The sequence below is a fragment of the Vulpes lagopus genome, chromosome 21 (assembly GCF_018345385.1).
Source record: "Vulpes lagopus strain Blue_001 chromosome 21, ASM1834538v1, whole genome shotgun sequence".
NCBI classification, from domain to species: Eukaryota; Metazoa; Chordata; class Mammalia; order Carnivora; family Canidae; genus Vulpes; species Vulpes lagopus.
The window spans coordinates 32514851-32532016 of NC_054844.1; the positions used below are offsets into that span (position 1 = coordinate 32514851).

At 34.7% G+C, this 17166-nt stretch overlaps 1 protein-coding gene across 1 annotated transcript in view; it reads left to right on the top strand.

Moving 5' to 3' along the window:
• Positions 1–17166, top strand: part of LOC121479771 (mucin-19-like) — a 111908-nt gene that overhangs the window by 16415 nt on the left and 78327 nt on the right. The window contains exons 10-18 of the mRNA XM_041735581.1: positions 224–346; positions 824–947; positions 2551–2686; positions 4114–4206; positions 4923–5013; positions 5175–5312; positions 6299–6448; positions 14584–14678; positions 15105–15231. Of these exons, the coding sequence (XP_041591515.1) occupies positions 224–346; positions 824–947; positions 2551–2686; positions 4114–4206; positions 4923–5013; positions 5175–5312; positions 6299–6448; positions 14584–14678; positions 15105–15231 (1077 nt within the window). The remainder of the gene's footprint in view (positions 1–223; positions 347–823; positions 948–2550; positions 2687–4113; positions 4207–4922; positions 5014–5174; positions 5313–6298; positions 6449–14583; positions 14679–15104; positions 15232–17166) is intronic.

Consider the following 17166-nt stretch of genomic DNA (forward strand, 5'->3'; position numbering starts at 1 on the left):
CACTTATGTCTTTATTTTTTTCTCCAAATTAAATATTGTATCATAAAATAATACATGAGAAATTGGCATGATTTAATTGTAGTGAGTATTTTTAAAGACTGACTCCTGTCTTGAAAATTAGACTCAAAGAATCCCATTGAAAATGCCTCCATTGTAATATTATGTATTTATCACATTAATTTCCTTCTCGTTCCCATGTATACATATTTCTGTATTTCTTCAGGAAAACCTACGTGCCCAGAAAAACACATCTACAAAGAATGTGGTCCCTCAAATCCTGCAACTTGTTCTGATGTGGCTCCTTTTCAAGACAGTGAATGCGTGAATGGCTGCATCTGCCCAGAAGGTAAGATACCCTGTGAGAATGTTTATGCTAAAACAACTGAAAACAGTGACTCAAGAATGGTGGGTCTTATTTCTTACTAGATTTCTAATGAAATCACCTCTCATAATCCATCCTTCTAGCAAACTGCAGAAGAGAGGTAGGAGAGGCTTATAAAGTTATTGTGTATATCTACGTCTATAGTACCTGAGGGCTCTGGTACTTCACAGATGACCCGGTAGTCCTATATTGGGCTCCTAAGAATGCTCTATGGCCTAGAAAATTATATTCTTGCCAGTTCTCAAACTAGGGGTGATTGCTGAATGGAGCTTACCATTTTAAGTGTGTTTTTACGCTGGAAAAAACTAGCTCAAGAGTGATTCCATAGTTCATTTCTTGAGAATTTATTGATGTTTATATAGTTCTTGTATAATATATTTATTATAATATAAATTATATTATAAGTAAAATAAATATATTATCATAATATATTTATTCTAGGTTATCTATTGGATGATATTGGAGGGAAAGGGCGGTGTGTATTAAAAGCTGAATGTCCCTGCGATTTACATGGAAAGATCTATCAGTCAGGGGAAGTCCGAGGAGGTCCTTGTGGTTCTCAGTGGTATGTGCATGCTTTTTGTTCACATTTCATTAATAGTGAAATAATGCTAATATTTTGATCATTTGAAATAATTCCTAAATCCACCCTTAAAATAAAGTTTTCAGAAATAAACACTGAGTTTTCTGTGTTGATAATTTATATTTTATTTCTTAGGGAAAATGTATTGTGCTTTTTAAATAAAACATATGAACTTTCTATGTATTTTTAAAATGTGATGCATTTCTCTAACTGAAATAGTGTTTCAAAGAGTAGATCAATTGGTGGTTGCAAATATAGAGCAAAGAGTAATACAAGAGTATGGTTACAACACTGAAACAATTATACTAATTATCAAGAATATTTAATAAAATGTATAATCAGAAACAACCCAATACTTTTTAAATAAATTTTATATGTGACTACATTGATAAAGATATATTTAATCTTCATTTATATATTTGTATATATTTATATGTTTATAAATATATGATCTTTATAGATTAGTAAGAGTGGATTTTAATGTGCCAAAAATTAGTGTAGATTATTTGAGTTCAGCAACAATATGCTGATCAGAGAGTGTTCATCATTCTTCATTATGATTTTTCTCTGAAACTAAATTTCTGCAGAACCCCAAAGGACTTCCTTAAAAATGTATTGTGCCCTGGTAGGGAAATAATCCGACTCAATGAAAACTAATCTATTATTTATACTATAGTATGTTCTTTATAAATGAGAAGTATTGCTGTTAGGTGGCAATAATATAATAGTAATAATTATGCATAACAATAGGTATGATTTATTGAATATCTAGGACAATGCTATCCAAGAGAAATATCATGTGAGCCACGAATATGACCTACATACATAATTTAACATTTTTTAGTTGATGCATTTTTAAAAAGCGAAAAGACTGAGGTGGAATTAATTTTGGTTATGTATTTTATATATCCAAGATACAGTATTATCATATATAGAAATGAAATTTCTATATGATAGATTAGCTTTATAAAAAAGCTAATAAGAGATTTTACAATCTATTTTTCAAATTAAGTCTTAAAAGTCTGTATTTTGTATATATATCAGATGTCAATCAGGACTAGTCACATTTCAAGTAATCAATAGCTCTATGTTTCTATACTTTATTGAATAGTGAGGATCTACAATGCGGCATGTGGCAGGTGTTTTAGTACTAATAGTGAAAGGTATTCCATTTAAACAAACCCCTGAAATCGAGTTTAAAAGTTTTTATATGTTTAATGGAGGCAGAAGCTATTATTTTAGTCCATGGAATTCAAGTCCTTTAAAATGCCAGGACGTCACCATCAATGTGACATTTAATCCGATTTGAGATGCTGTGTGGAGAATAAGGGTAGTCTAACAGGGGTGTGTGGCTGACTCGGTTAATAGACATGTGACTCTTGATCTTGGGGTTGTTTGATCAAGCTTCATGTTGGGTGTAAAGATTAACTTTTTTTTAAAGATGGTCTAATAAAGCTTAAGTAAATGTCTTAGTTTAAGTTTTGATTTTTTTTTTTAAGTTTTGATTTTTAGTGTTGGGATATTTATTTTCACCTCAGAGAAAACAAAACTGATGACCTTTAACATAACCATTGCATTTTAACAGCACATGCCAAGACGCAAAGTGGTCTTGCACTGAAGCATTATGTCCTGGAAGATGTAAGGTGGAAGGAAATTCAATCACCACCTTTGACGGTGTTAAATACCATCATCCTGGAAACTGTCACTACTTGGCCATCTATGTATGTAATAGCTTGGGGCACTTGAGAAAATTGATGCACACACACACCGAATTATTCAACAAATTTGAACACAATCTTTACTTTAAATTACTATTAAAAAATAACAAGCAGCTCTTCAATTATTGATTAAATATTTCAGTATCTGTTTTCTGTCACATATTGACATTGACAATTGGTATTACCTGTACTCCTTAGAAATTCCTTCCCAGGGGACTCCTGGGGGCTCAGCAATTGAGTGTCTGCCTTGGGCTCAGGGCGTGGTCCTGGGTCTGGGATGGAGTCCCACATCAGGCTCCCTGCAAAGAGCCTGTTTCTCCCTCTGTGTCTCTGCCTCTCTCTGTCTCTCGTGAATACATAAAATCTTAAAAAAAAAAAAAGAAATTCTTTCCTAAACAAACAAACAAACAAAACCCCCCAAATTTCCTTTATCACTAGTAACTTTCTAAATATACTGGAAAAATATTTCTTTTTTCTATTTTTCTTTGCATGTGTTCACTAATGCTTCGATTGAAACTATCTTTTATGTTCCATGAAACATCTTCCTTTTTCATCATTATCCCTTTACGTTTATTTTAAGTTTTTATAATACAATTATCATCAGTATGATAGAGGCTATCCTTACTTTTAAATTCTTTCTCAGGACTAAAATTTTAAGTAATCTGAACTTCAATAAAAGATGGATTCCATCTTATAGCTTTGTACCTTTAGCTAGTCTGAAAATACAATTGTATTTAATCTTATTGGTAAGAAACCAAAATAAGCAGAATCTGTGACTCCTGAAGTGAGAGATGTGGGTCTTACTCAGTAATCTAAAAAATGTAGCCACTGCTACTAAAAGGCAGTTTTCCAGATCTTTCCTTCCTTTAATATTCTTCATATAATCCATGAAATTAGGGAATGAGGAAAACAAAAGGAAATATACCACAATACATGGAAAATTTGTTTCTTATATATTTGATTTCTGGATCTTGAAATGAGAACTGGAAGTCAGTGTTTGACATGGCTCATGTTATGGTTTTACAAATTCAAAACCTCTCACATTGGATTTAAATAGACACTATAGATTGTCTAGAGAATGAACCAGCTATGCTACCTCTAATTCCTACTAGTCTCTACAATGCAGCACTTTCCCTGGAAGAGAAGACAAAAAGTATTGATAAAAGACTTTTGACTTTGAAGTGACTATGAAAATCCACTATTTAAACTATTTAAATATAGTGTATGCAAAGCACTTGGACCTTCTATAAAACTTTTGGCCATTTCTAGACTTAGCACAGACTGAAAAAGGTTTTATTTTCAGAGGAGACTGATTAGATGTAGGAATAGTTTGTGTTTAAAATGCAAACATGCATTGTGACTGAATCACATGATAATAGCATATCATCGATGACATTTTAATAAATCAATGAAATTCATTTTTTAAACAGGATAAAGATTGGTCTGTTAGTGTTGAACTTCGTCCATGTGCAAGTGGCCAGTCAGGAACGTGCTTAAATAGTGTTACACTCCACTTAAATTCAGTAAGTAATCAGCTTCCTAAAGTTTATCCAGAGTAAAATTAATGATCCAATGAATTACTTCACAAATTCAGAATTTCAGTGGCTGAAGAGAGGCTTTACTGGGTAAGTTGAAATGACAAATAAGATTGTATAGAAAATTAGTAAAATCCCTGGAAGAGCTGGATAGTTCTAAGGCTCCTTAAGTATATAAAAATTATCATATACACACAACTGATGTGTTAATTACAGATCAGCTCATGTGTTTATTAAATTATTAAACTCTGTAGACCATTTAAGAAGGTAATTATATTTGTTTAGAGTTTCATGTATTTGGAACTGACACTGGAAATGGAAATAAACCTAAATGGGTTTATAAACCCAATGGGTTTATAAACCTAAATGGAAATAGACCTAAATGGGGAGGGATGACCCCAAGATTGGCCTTTGGTACTTAGAAGCCGTTTGATCTTTGGAAATGGAAGTCGCTGTCTTGGATTGCAGTTTCCTCATCTACAAATTGTGGATGAAGATTCCTTTACAATTCTCCTCAAAGAATTGATATAAGAAACAATGAAGCAACATAGGAGTGCTACAAAAGATGTTCTGTATTTTAGATAGTTAAAACTAATCCAATAAAATGAAACATTTTTATGGCACAAAAATTTAGGTTCATATATTACATTAAAATGAATTAATATTGCAAATAAACATGAACTAACGGTTATTTTCAATATTAGTCTGTTTCAGTTGACAAATATGTGTTTGGTAGAAATGGAACAATCACAAGCAATAAGATGAAACACAAAAGCCAACGTTATGACTATTCAGGTAAGTTTAATACCATTAAAAAAAATCTAAGCTGCATTCATTTGTTCAGTTTTTAGGGACAGTAAAAATTTGTTTTTAACGGATATTAAAGTATAAAACCATTTTAATAAATAAAAACTTAAATATTATAATCATTACTGTTAACATTATTATTTTAACAGATGGAGTGTATGTCTTCAAACCATCTTCCTCATACCTTCAAGTAGAAACAAACTTTGGTGTCAAAATGCAAATACAAATTGCTCCTGCAATGCAATTATATGTTTCACTGCCACCCAATGATTTCACAGAAACTGTAGGTAAGTCCCCTGGATGTGTTTTTATTTTCAAGGCTCTAATATGACCATCGTTTATTTTAATTTTCAGTTATCTTTCTATTAAGAACATGGGCTCATTAAGCATTTTTACTTAATGTTCCATTCAATATTGCAGTAAAACAGTTTCAACTGATAGTAAAGACAGTTTTATTTATTACAAAATCTATTCCCAAATGTTTTTCAGCAAATGTAAACATTTTAAGGTTTTTAAATTAAGGTTGTTTTTTTTAAAGTGAGGTTTAATAATATATGTTATATCTCACTTTGTTAATGTAAATTACAAAAGCTTTTACCTACAGAAGAAAAAGGTGGAAATATTATACATATACATCTTTTGAATATCAAGTTTCAAAGACAAGCTATATTACAATTTGTCTTTCTGCTCATAGATGACACGGTTACCTCTTTCTCAGAGGTTTTCTGTCATAAAAATTACTTGTTACATACCATCATGGATGTCAAACAAAACAAACAAACTGTGGGGCAAGCCCACAGTTACTAGTTTCAGACCATCTGAGCTTTTGTGACATGTCTACTCCAGAAGGTGACTTACTTATACATAGAGAAAAAATGTAATTCATGGGTCAGAAGGCTCCGGATAAGAAAGCCATATAGCCCTTAACATGATTCAGCTCTCCACACTAATATTGAAAATATGCAGTCACAAATGCCCTGCTTTATAAGCATGCCTCCTACCTTGTTAAAGGAGGTTAAGTTATAGCGACACAGGAAAAACACAATGTTTGTGGCAAATGGTATCTCTGTGTTCCTGGAATTTGAATAAAATGGGCATTCATCTGAGGTGTCCTAAGATTATACTTAAGTGTACAAAGGCTAACGACGACATTTTCTCAGATAGCTTCTGCTAGTTTTGATTTAAGCACAGAGCTGAATGTGATATGAGAATGTGAATCCAAAACACCGAGTAGGTTGAGGAAATGTTAAAATTTGTTCTGTGCTCTATACAGGACTCTGTGGTTCCTTCAACAACAGAGTAGAGGATGATTTAATGTCAAGTCAGAATATATTGGAGAAGACGCCTCAGACATTTGCTGATTCTTGGGAAATGATGCCCTGTCCTAAAGGAAATCCCTCTTCATGCATCAGTATAGAAAAAGGTATTGGTAATTGAGCATCAAACTCTGTAATTTAATATTTGGTGCTAGGAATTCTTATCCTGATAATAACATGAGACTATCAGATAATCCTAGGTTTAGCTAGAGTTTGTTGTACTGTCCCCAACAGTTTTACAGGGAACAGCAGAGAAACAGTCTGTCTGGCTGAGGGCGCAACTAGAAATCCCATCTTTAATCAATGAAGGGGGATCAACAGAGTTGTCTTTTCTATACCCATTCTGTTCCTCCTTGGACAGTTTTCTCTGTAGCTATAGAAATAGTAGGGTCAGAGGAAATCTTACAGATCTTTAATTTAGGCATGGGAGTCATCATTGGTTGAAATAGCAAAACCCAAAGTGCTGAACTACTCAATGATAGAGCTGTAGCTAGATCTAGGTCTCCTAACTACTGCTTTATATATATTAATTATACCAAATATCAAATATAGATTTCTTCATTTTTCTTTCACTTATTTTATTTTATTTAAATTAAATTTGCCAGCATATAGAATAACACCCAGTACTCATTGCATCAAGTGCCTCACTTAGTTCCTGTCACCCAGTTACCCTATCCCACAACCCAACTCACTTTCCATAACCCTTTGTTCATTTCCCAGAGTTAAAAGTCTCTCATGGTTTGTCTCACTCTCTAGTTTTTCCCACTCAGTTTCCCTCCTTTCCCATATAGTTTCTTTCACTATTTCCCCTTTATCCATATCCTCTCCAACATTTGTTGTCTCCTGTCTTATTAATTTTAGACATTCTCCCTGGTGTGAGGTGATATCTCATTGTGGTTTTGATTTGTATTCCCCTGATGGCAAAGTGATATGGAGCATTTTTTCATGTGCTTGTTGGCCATGTCTATGTCTTCTATGGAGAAATGTCTGTTCATATCTTCTGCCCATTTCATGACTGGATTATTTGTTTCTTGGGTATTGGGTTTGATAAGTTCTTTATAGATCTTGGATACTAGCCCTTTGTCTGATATATCATTTGCAGATATCTTCTTTCATTCCATAGGTTGTCTTTTAGTTTTATTGATTGTTTCCTTCACTGTGCAGAAGTTTTTTATCTTTATGAAGTCCCAATAGTTTCATTTTTGCTTTTGGTTCCCTTGCCTTCATAGATGTGTCTAGCAAGAAGTTGCTGTGGCCAAGTTCAAAAAGGTTGTTGCCTGTGTTATCCTTGGATTCTTGTCTCACATTTAGATATTGCAACCATTTAAGTTTATCTTTGTGTATGGTGTAAGAAAATGGTCCAGTTTCATTTTTCTGCATGTGGCAGTCCAATTTTCCCAACACCATTTATTAAAGAGACTGTCTTTTTTCCAGTGGATAGTCTTTCCTGCTTGTCAAATATTAGTTGACCTTAGAGTTGAGGGCCCATTTCTGGATTCTCTATTCTGTTCCAATGATCTATGTGTCTGTTTTTGTGCCAGTGCCATACTGTCTTGATGATCACGGTTTTGTAACTCAGATTAAAGTCAGGCATTGTGATGCCCCCAGCATTGATTTTTCTTTTTCGGTATTCCTCTATTTGGGGTCTTTTCTGGTTCCATACAAATCTTAAGATTATTTGTTCCAACCCTGTGAAGAAAATCCATGGTATTTTGATATAGATTGCATCGAACATGTAAATTGCCCTGGGTAGCATAGACATTTTCACAACACTTATTCTTCCAATCCATGAGCATGGAATGTTTTCCATCTCTTTACATCTTCCTAATTTCTTTCAGAAGTGTTCCATAGTTTTTCGAGTATACATTCTTTACCTCGTTGGTTAGGTTTATTCCTAGGTATCTTATGGTTTTGGGTACATTTGTAATTAGGTTGTATTCCTTAATTTCTCTTTCTTAAATCTCATTGTTAGTGTACAGAAATGCCACTGATTTCTGTGCATTGGTTTTGTATCCTGCCACACTGCTGAATTGCTCTATGGTCTGGCAATCTTGGGGTGGACTCTTTTGGGCTTTCTATATAGAGTATCATGTCATCTGCAAAAAGGGAGAGTTTGACTTCTTTGCAAATTTGAATGCCTTTTATTTCTTTTTGTTGTCTTATTGCTGAGGCTAGGACTTCTAGTACTATGTTGAATAGCAGTGGTGAGAGTGGGCATCCCTGTCATGTTCCTGATCTTAGGGAAAAGGCTCTCAGTTTTTCCCCATTGAGAATGATATTTGCTGTGGGCTTTTCATAAATGGCTTTTATGATATTGAGGAATGTTCCCTCTCTCCCTACATTTTGAAGAGTTTTAATCAGGAATGGATGCTGTATTTTGTCAAATACTTTCTCTGTGTCTACTGAGAGGATCACATGGTTCTTGTTTTTTCTCTTATTTTTTTAAAAGATTTTATTTATTTATTCATGAGAAACAGAGAGACAGAGAGGTAGAGACACAGGCAGAGGTAGAAGCAGGCTCCACACAGGGAGCCCGACGTGGGACTCAACCCCAGGTCTCCAGGATCAGGCCCTGGGCCAAAGGTGGGGTCTAACCGCTGAGCCACCCGGGCTGCCCTGTTTTTTTTCTTATTGATGTTATCTATCACGTTGATTGCTTTATGAATGTCGAAAAACCCTTGCATCCCAGGGATAAATTCCACATAGTCATGGTGAATAATCCTCTTAATATACCATTGAATCCTACTTGGCTAGTATCTTGGTGAGAATTTTTGCATCCATGTTCATCAGGGATATTGGTCTATAATTCTCCTTTTTGGTGGGGTCTTTGTCTAGTTTTGGGATCAAGGTGATGCTGGCCTCATAGAATGAGTTTGGAAGTGTTCCCTCCCTTTCTATCCTTTGAAATGGCTTTAGTAGAATAGGTATTATTTCTTCTTTAACATTTGATAGAATTTCCCCGGGCAGCCATCTGCCCTGGACTTTTGTGTCTTGGGAGGTTTTTGATGACTGCTTCAATTTCCTCAGTGGTTATTGGCTTATTCAGGTTTTCTATTCCTTCTTGTTCCAGTTTTGGTAATTTGTAAGTTTCCAGAAATGCATCCATTTCTTCCAGAGTACCTAATTTGTTGGCATATTGTTGCTCGTAATACGTTTTTTAGATTGTTTGTATTTCCTTGATATTGGTTGTGATCTCCCCTCTTTTGTTCATGATATTATTAATTTGAGTCTTTCCTCTTTTCTTTTAATATGGCTGGCTAAGGGTTTATCTATATTATTAAATCTTCTAAGAACCAGCTCCTGGTTGTGTTGATCTGTTCTACAGTTCTTCTGGTCTCTATTTCGTTGAGTTCTGCTCTAATCATTATCTCTCTTCTTCTGCTTGGTTTAGGCTTTATTTGCTGTTTTTTCTCCAATTCCTTTAGGTGCAAGATTAGCTTGTGTATTTTAGTTTTTTCCAAATTTTTGAGGATGACTTGTACTGTGATGTATTTCCTACTCAGGACTGTTTTTGCTGTATTCCAAAGATCTTGAACAGTTGTATTTTCATTTCATTAGTTTCCATTAATCTTTTTTATTTTTCTCTAATTTCCTGGTTGACCCATTCATCTTTTTAGTAGCATGCTCTTTAGCCTCTATGTGTTTGAGCTGCTTCCAAATGTCTTCTTGTGATTAAGTTCTAGTTTCAAAGTTTTGTGATCTGAAAATAGGCAGAGGAAAATCCAAATCTTTTGGTATCAGTTGAAACCTGATTTGTAACCCAATATGTGGGTCTTATCTGGAGAGTGTTCCATGTGCACTTGAGAAGAATGTGTATTCAGTTGCATTAGGATGGAATGTTCTGGGTGTATCTGTGAAATCTCTTTGTTCTTATGTGTCATTCAAGGCCTTTGTTTCTTTGGTGATATTCTGCTTAGAACATCTCTCTCTTGCTGAGAGTGTTGTGTTGAAGTCTCCTGCTATTAATGTATTATTATCTATGTATCTCTTTTCTTTGGTTATTCATTGATTGATATACTTGACTGCTCCCACATTAAGGCCATACGTATTCATAATTGTTATGTCTTCTTGTTGGATAGATCCTTTAAGTAAGATATAGTGTCCTTCTTCATCTCTTACTACAGTCTTTGATATAAATTCTAATTTATCTGATATGAGGATTGCTACCCCAGCTTTCTTTTGAGGGCCATTTAAATGATAAATGGTTCTCCACCCCTTCATTTTCATTCTGGAGGTGCCCTTAGGTCTAAAATTCACCTCTTATAGACAGCATATAGATGGGTCTTACTTTTTTATCCAGTCCAATACCCTGCATCTTTTGATGGGAACATTTAGCCCATTCACATTCAGAGTAACTATTGAAAGATACGAGGTTAGTGTCATCATATTACCTATACAGTTCCCATTTAAAAATACATCCTAGATGATTCCAAAGAGGTCAGAGGCCAGAAAATAATAATAATAATAATAATAATAATAATAATAATAATAATAAAACAAAATAAAAAAGACTATTGATATGAAAGACAATTTTTAAAACAAAATTGTAAGCATAATAATCAAAAAGAAAAAAAAAGAAAAAGAATTGGGGAATGGTGAGAAAGTGGTGGTGGAGAGAGAATATAGTCTTTCTGAGGGGACCTAGAGGGTGATCCTCTTGGTTTTGAGTGTATTTTGTTCTGTGTGTTAGAAGATACCTAATTCCAAATTTATATAAATGAGCAAAACTTATACAGAGACCCAACATCGACCACAAAAACAGAAACAAGATAAAAGAGGGCAGCAGAATCGGAAGGAAGAGAGAATATAGTCTCACAGAATGTACCAACACAGTGTTCCACTTGGTTCTGTATGTATTTTGGTCCATGTGTTAGAAGGTGTTAACTTCCACCATTGTAGAATTAAATGAGACAGAAAAAACAAAAAAACAAAAACGCATAATTCATATATCTACCAAAATTAAATTGAATACATTGAAGGAAATCCAATAATGGGATATATATCTAAGACATGTGATTTTAGAAAAATGAAATTCAAGAAGGAAAAAGCTTAAAATGAAGAGTTGGTAAACTATTGTAGTTAAGGCAGGAAAAGAGAAAAAAAATTGGAGATTTTTAACCTGACATATAAATGAATCATAATAAAAGAAGCCTCTAGTTCTATACACTATTTTCCCTTAGTCCTGGAGCTTTCCAGTGCTGTTTGGTCAGTAAACTTGCTCTTCCCCTGTTCTTCCAGCAGTTCTTCTGGAGGGTTCCTCTCTACTCATTCACAGGTATCTGTGCCCCGCCTCTTGCCAGGTGGCCTGGCTCAGTGTGAACTGTTTATGCTGGGAGGTGTTTGCTCCCTAGAGGCCCTGCCTCTCCCAGATGAAAGGCGAGAAGAAGAAAAAAAAATTAAAAATGGTGGCACCCAGATCTCCAGCTCCTGAGCCAAGGGCTCCCTGAGAGTATGGAACTGCAATCTCTCAGTCCACACTGGCCTAGGTGCTCCTGGGGGCAGGTGCGGATGCACTGATCTGTACAAATTGAAGGGTGCCCAGCGACAGGAGAGCTCTTGCTGTCCTGTGCCCTCCCGGGGTCTGTCTCTTCTGAAGCAAATTTAGGACAGGCTTCACTGCCCGTCCTGCAATTCTGCCTTATTTCCCTGCTGAGCACTTTTCAGAGAATACTCCGGAGCAGATTTTTAATGTTCCCCCTTGTCCGGGGCTTGGCTTTTGTCTGGGGCTTGCTTTGTTTCCCCTTTCAGGCTGGGTTTTCCCAGCTTGCCGCGGTTCCCCTCCCTCACCTTTTTTCTTTGCCTTCCTACCTTGTCAGAAGTGATCACTCTTCTCTCTGTAGCATTCCAGCTGTTCTCTCTTTGCATCTCAAATCAAATTCATAGGTGTTCAGAATGTTTTAAAAGTTATCTAGGTTAAGTTTGTGGGACCAGATGCATTGAGGACCCTTTCTCTTTTGCCATCTTGCCAAATATGAATCTCACGAGGAAACCTTTATTCTTGTATGATTCAGCTCATGTTTTAGTTTACCAAAGTCTTCCATAAATGTCAATTCAGTTTATTCCCAAAATACTCATGAAAGGCATGGATAAGGTTATTATCTCCATTAATGTAGATTTTGATAATGGAGTTCAGATAGAGTGTAATTAATAAGGGCTAAAGATGAAGTTGTAACCCAAGTATTTTATTTATTTATTTAATATATTTTTATGGAAGTATAGTTGACACAATGTTGCATTAGTTTCAGGTGTACAACATAGTGATTCTACAAGTCTATACAATGTCATATTCACTACAAGTGTGGCTACTATCTGTCACCATACCATGCTATTACAATATGACTGATTACATTCCCTGTAGTAGACTATTTATTTATTTATTTTTAATATTTTGTTTATTTACTCATGAGTGATGCAGAGAGAGAGAGAGGCAGAGACACAGGCAGAGGGATAACCAGGCTCCCCACAGGGAGCTTGATGTGGGACTTGATCCCTTGACCGTGGGATCTCACCCTCAGCAGAAGGCAGATGCTCAACCACTGAGATACCCAGGTGTCTCTGTGCTATACCTTTTATCCCTGTGACGTATTTATTCCATAACTGGAAGCCTGTATCTGCCACTCCCATTCGCCCATTTTGCCCATCCCCCCATCTGCTTCTCTCCTAGCAATCATCAGTTTGTTTTCTATATTTATGTGTCTGTTACTGATAACCCAAGTATTTTTAATTGAAATCTGTCTCTTATTGTTCCCTGAGTGTTGCTGACTTTAATGATCACTTTATCTTATGTTACTTCTTTCAAAAATAATGCAATGCAATGGAAAGTAAATTAGAATGTATTATGTTGGGATCCCTGCATGGCTCAGCGGTTTAGCACCTGTCTTTGCAGGGCGGGATCCTAGAGGCCCAGGATCGAGTCCCACATCAGGCTCCCTGCATGGAGCCTGCTTCTCCCTCTGCCTATGTCTCTGCCTCTCTCTCTCTCTCTCTCCCTCTCTGTACTCTCATGAATAAATAAATAAATAAAATCTTTTAAAAAATGTATTATGTTTAGGGGATGCCTGTGTGGCTCAGTGGTTTAGCACTTGGTGTGATCCTGGAGTCCCAGGGTCGAGTCTCATATTGGGCTCTGTGCATGGAACCTGATTCTCCCTCTGCCTATGTCTCTGCCTCTCTCTCTCTTTCTCTGTTTGTCTCTCATGAATAAATAAATAAAATCTTTAAAAAATGTATTATGTTTATATGTTAGTTAGTTATTTTTTTTAAAATTTATTTATTTGAGAGAAGGGGCTGAAGGGGGAGAGGGAGAGGGAGAGAGAAATCCAAGCAGACTGTACTCTGATGTGGGGCTTGATCTCATGACCCTGAAATCATGACCTAAGCTAAAACCAAAAGTCAGATGCCCAACCCACTGTGCCACCCAGGCACCTCTAATTAGTTGTTTCTATATTAATCTGCTTATTTGAAACAAATGTCTAATCAGCTTTTGACAATATTTAAAAATTACAAAGCCATTCATTCCTTTTTTAAAGTTTCATTTAACCTGTTATGATTTATAGAATGAGTTGATAGAACCCCATCAACATGGTAATACATATTTCATGATTTAATTGTCATCTTATTTTGTTTTGCAAGTGTTGCAATGAGAATAATTAAAATGAGAATAGGTAAAAACAAATGTATATCTCATAAGAAACCAAGCCAATTTATATTAAGTTTATATTAACAGTTGAGAGCTATATAAATTAACAATCTCAATTTTCAATGTTTTTTATTTAACTTAATAAAATAAAATACAGGCAATTAAACTATGCTTAAATAAGCTGTTAGTAGGATTTACATTAAAAACGGTGATACCTCAGTACAAGTTTGTCAAAATTTTAGAAATAATTGTCCTCAATGTCCTTTTAATATATTCAATCAGCTTCCTTTATTGCTTCCTGGTGACAGTAACTTTAGAAGCCAATCAATAGGGGATCTCTGGGTGGCTCAGCAATTTAGTGCCTACCTTCAGCCCAGGGCATGATCAAATAAATAGTTTTTAAAAATTAAAACATTTTAAAAAGAAAGATTTTGCCTCTTAGCTGCTTAAGGTACTTTTGTTTATATCATGCTATTTTTATATATATTGATAATAAATTAGATATGTTATAGCAAAAGCACTTTAAAAACACAATTACACTTTTTAAATTAAAAAATTATGACATTATTGATACTAATTTTGAGTACATGAATTTTCTTCCAGAAATATTTGCTGAAAATCATTGTGGAATTTTTCTTGATTCACCTGGGCCTTTTGCTTCCTGCCATCCAATTGTGAACGTTAAACCATATTATGAGGTATGTGAGGGTCTAAGATTAACAGCTATTTTTGTGAAATATTTTGATAATATCAATAGAAGCCTATAGACATTAAAATTTTTCAAGTAATGGGCATTGTCTGTAGATTAAGACATAGGTTTAAATTTAACATTGGATTCCACTAATTTATTCAGTTGTTAGATATAGCAATTTTAAAAAATGGTACTGGAAAATAACCCCAAATGAGAAAAATCTTGAATAAGTTTCTCTGCTTTTTCCAAGTTCTTTGAAAACTTAGTTAATATTTGATTTGCTACTTTGCTTATTTCAAAAGTAAATATTTCCCCAAGTTTTAAGACAGATTTTTTTTCAAGGAAGAGGAATGGTTATGAACTGAATTAAGATACCCAGTTTATCTGTTATTGTGAATATTTTCATAATGAAATGTACATTAATTTCTTAAAGGAATGCAAAAGATACACTTGTACTTGTAAAAACAGTAAAGATTGCTTGTGCACGATTTTTGGCAACTATGTGAAAGCATGTGCTGAGAAAGAAGTATACATGGTGGGATGGAGAACTGGACTATGTGGTAAGTAGGACAGGGGCTTTTTAGATAACTTTCCTTTCACTTTTACTGTAGAGTGTGTCTGTGTGTGTGTGTAGTTTAGAAACACATACTTACAAATTTGTATTTGGTTTTTTCAAAGATGATTTTGGTTTTTTTAAAAAAATATGTTTGAGTGATCCTTGCATTTTTACTTCTTGAGTCTTTTATCTTGATTTAATATATTCATTTTTAAATAAGAGCAGAATATACATGGATTTATATATGAACATAGGTTTCTGTTCAGTTTTATATGATGAAATTTAATATTCCAACTCCTACTACATTTTAAAAGGATTGTTAAATATTAATAACATTGTATTTTATTTATTTTAAAGATCTATTTATTCAGAGAGAGAGAGTATATGGAGGAGGAGTGCTGTGCAGAGGGATGGAGGGACAGAGTGGGGGGCAGACTCTCTGCTGGGTGCAAAACCCAAATTAGGGTTTGATCTCCTCTCCTGGAGATCATAACTTGAGCTGAAACCAAGAGGCAGACACTCACCCAACTAAGATGCCCTGGTGCTCCAATATTAATAAAATTTGAAAAAACAAATAGAAATAAATAAATTAGGCACTCAACTATCATATTTATTGAATCTTGCTTTAAATATTTATTGCAGTATTTGAATATGACTTTAGAAAAATACTTGGCTTACCAATAAAAAACTTCATAGAAATACATTTTCTGTAGATTATACTTAATACCTCATAGCCCATATCTAATTAATAAAGACTGTTGAGTTTACCTCCAAAATTTCCCTTAAATCCATTTACATTTGTCCATCTCTATGGGCATCACCCTAGTTTAAAAAATTTTTTTTTCTCCTGGGTGATTGCAATTGCCTCCTTCAATATTCACTTTTTCTATAAAGAAATCAGTGCACTCTTTAAGTAAAACCAAATAAAACTAACCTGATTAGGTGACATTCCAGTCTATAACAAGTCAGTGGCTTCTCATTGTTCTTTCTTTTTTTTTTTTACTTAAGTTTCAAGTGTTTGTTTGTTTATTTATTTATTTATTTTGGTTTTGTTTTTATTCAAGTGTGATTTGCCAATATATAGCGTAACACCCAGTGCTCATCCCCTCAAGTGCCCTCCTCAGTGCCTGTCACCCAGTTACCCCAACCCCCCGTCCACCTCCCCTTCCACAACCCTTTGTTCATTTCCCAGAATTAGGAGTCTTTCATGGTTTGTCTCCCTCTCTAATTTTTCCCACTCATTTCCCCTACTTTCCCTTAAAATTCCTTTAACTATTTCTTATATTTCCCATATGAGTGAAACCCTATGATGATTGTCCGTCTCCGATTGATTTATTTCACTCAGTATAATACCCCCCAGTTCCATCTATGTTGAAGCAAATGGTGATATTTGTCCTTTCTAATTCTATGTCTGGGGAACAGACTAAGTCAGAAGAAAGGGAAATTCTTTCAAAGAACAAGCAGAAGAATAGAAGCTATAAATGCAGAGACAAAAATCAGTGGTTAGAACTTTGAGGGCCTTCGATGTTCTTCGATCGACAGATGAATGGATAAGAAAGATGTGGTATATATATATATACACACAATGGATTATTACTCAGCTTCTCATTGTTCTAAGGCTAAAGGCCATTCTTCTGCTTGCTCTTTGGAAGAATTTCCCTCTCTTATGACAGATTTTCATGGAGTGCAAGTTCCCAGTTGTACATATTAGAGCTTCCCATCTTCCTTCCTTATAGCGTGTGCCATAATTGTCCTTCCCCCAGAAATATAAGCCATATGACAGCAGTATATTTCCTATCTTGTTTATGTTATGGGGTTATGTTTAACCCCACCAGGATGTGTAAGTATAAACATATAGTAGGGACTCAATATTGTCTTAAAAAAAAGAATGAAAAATAAAAATAACAAGTAATTTTTCTTGATTATTCATAACCTCAAT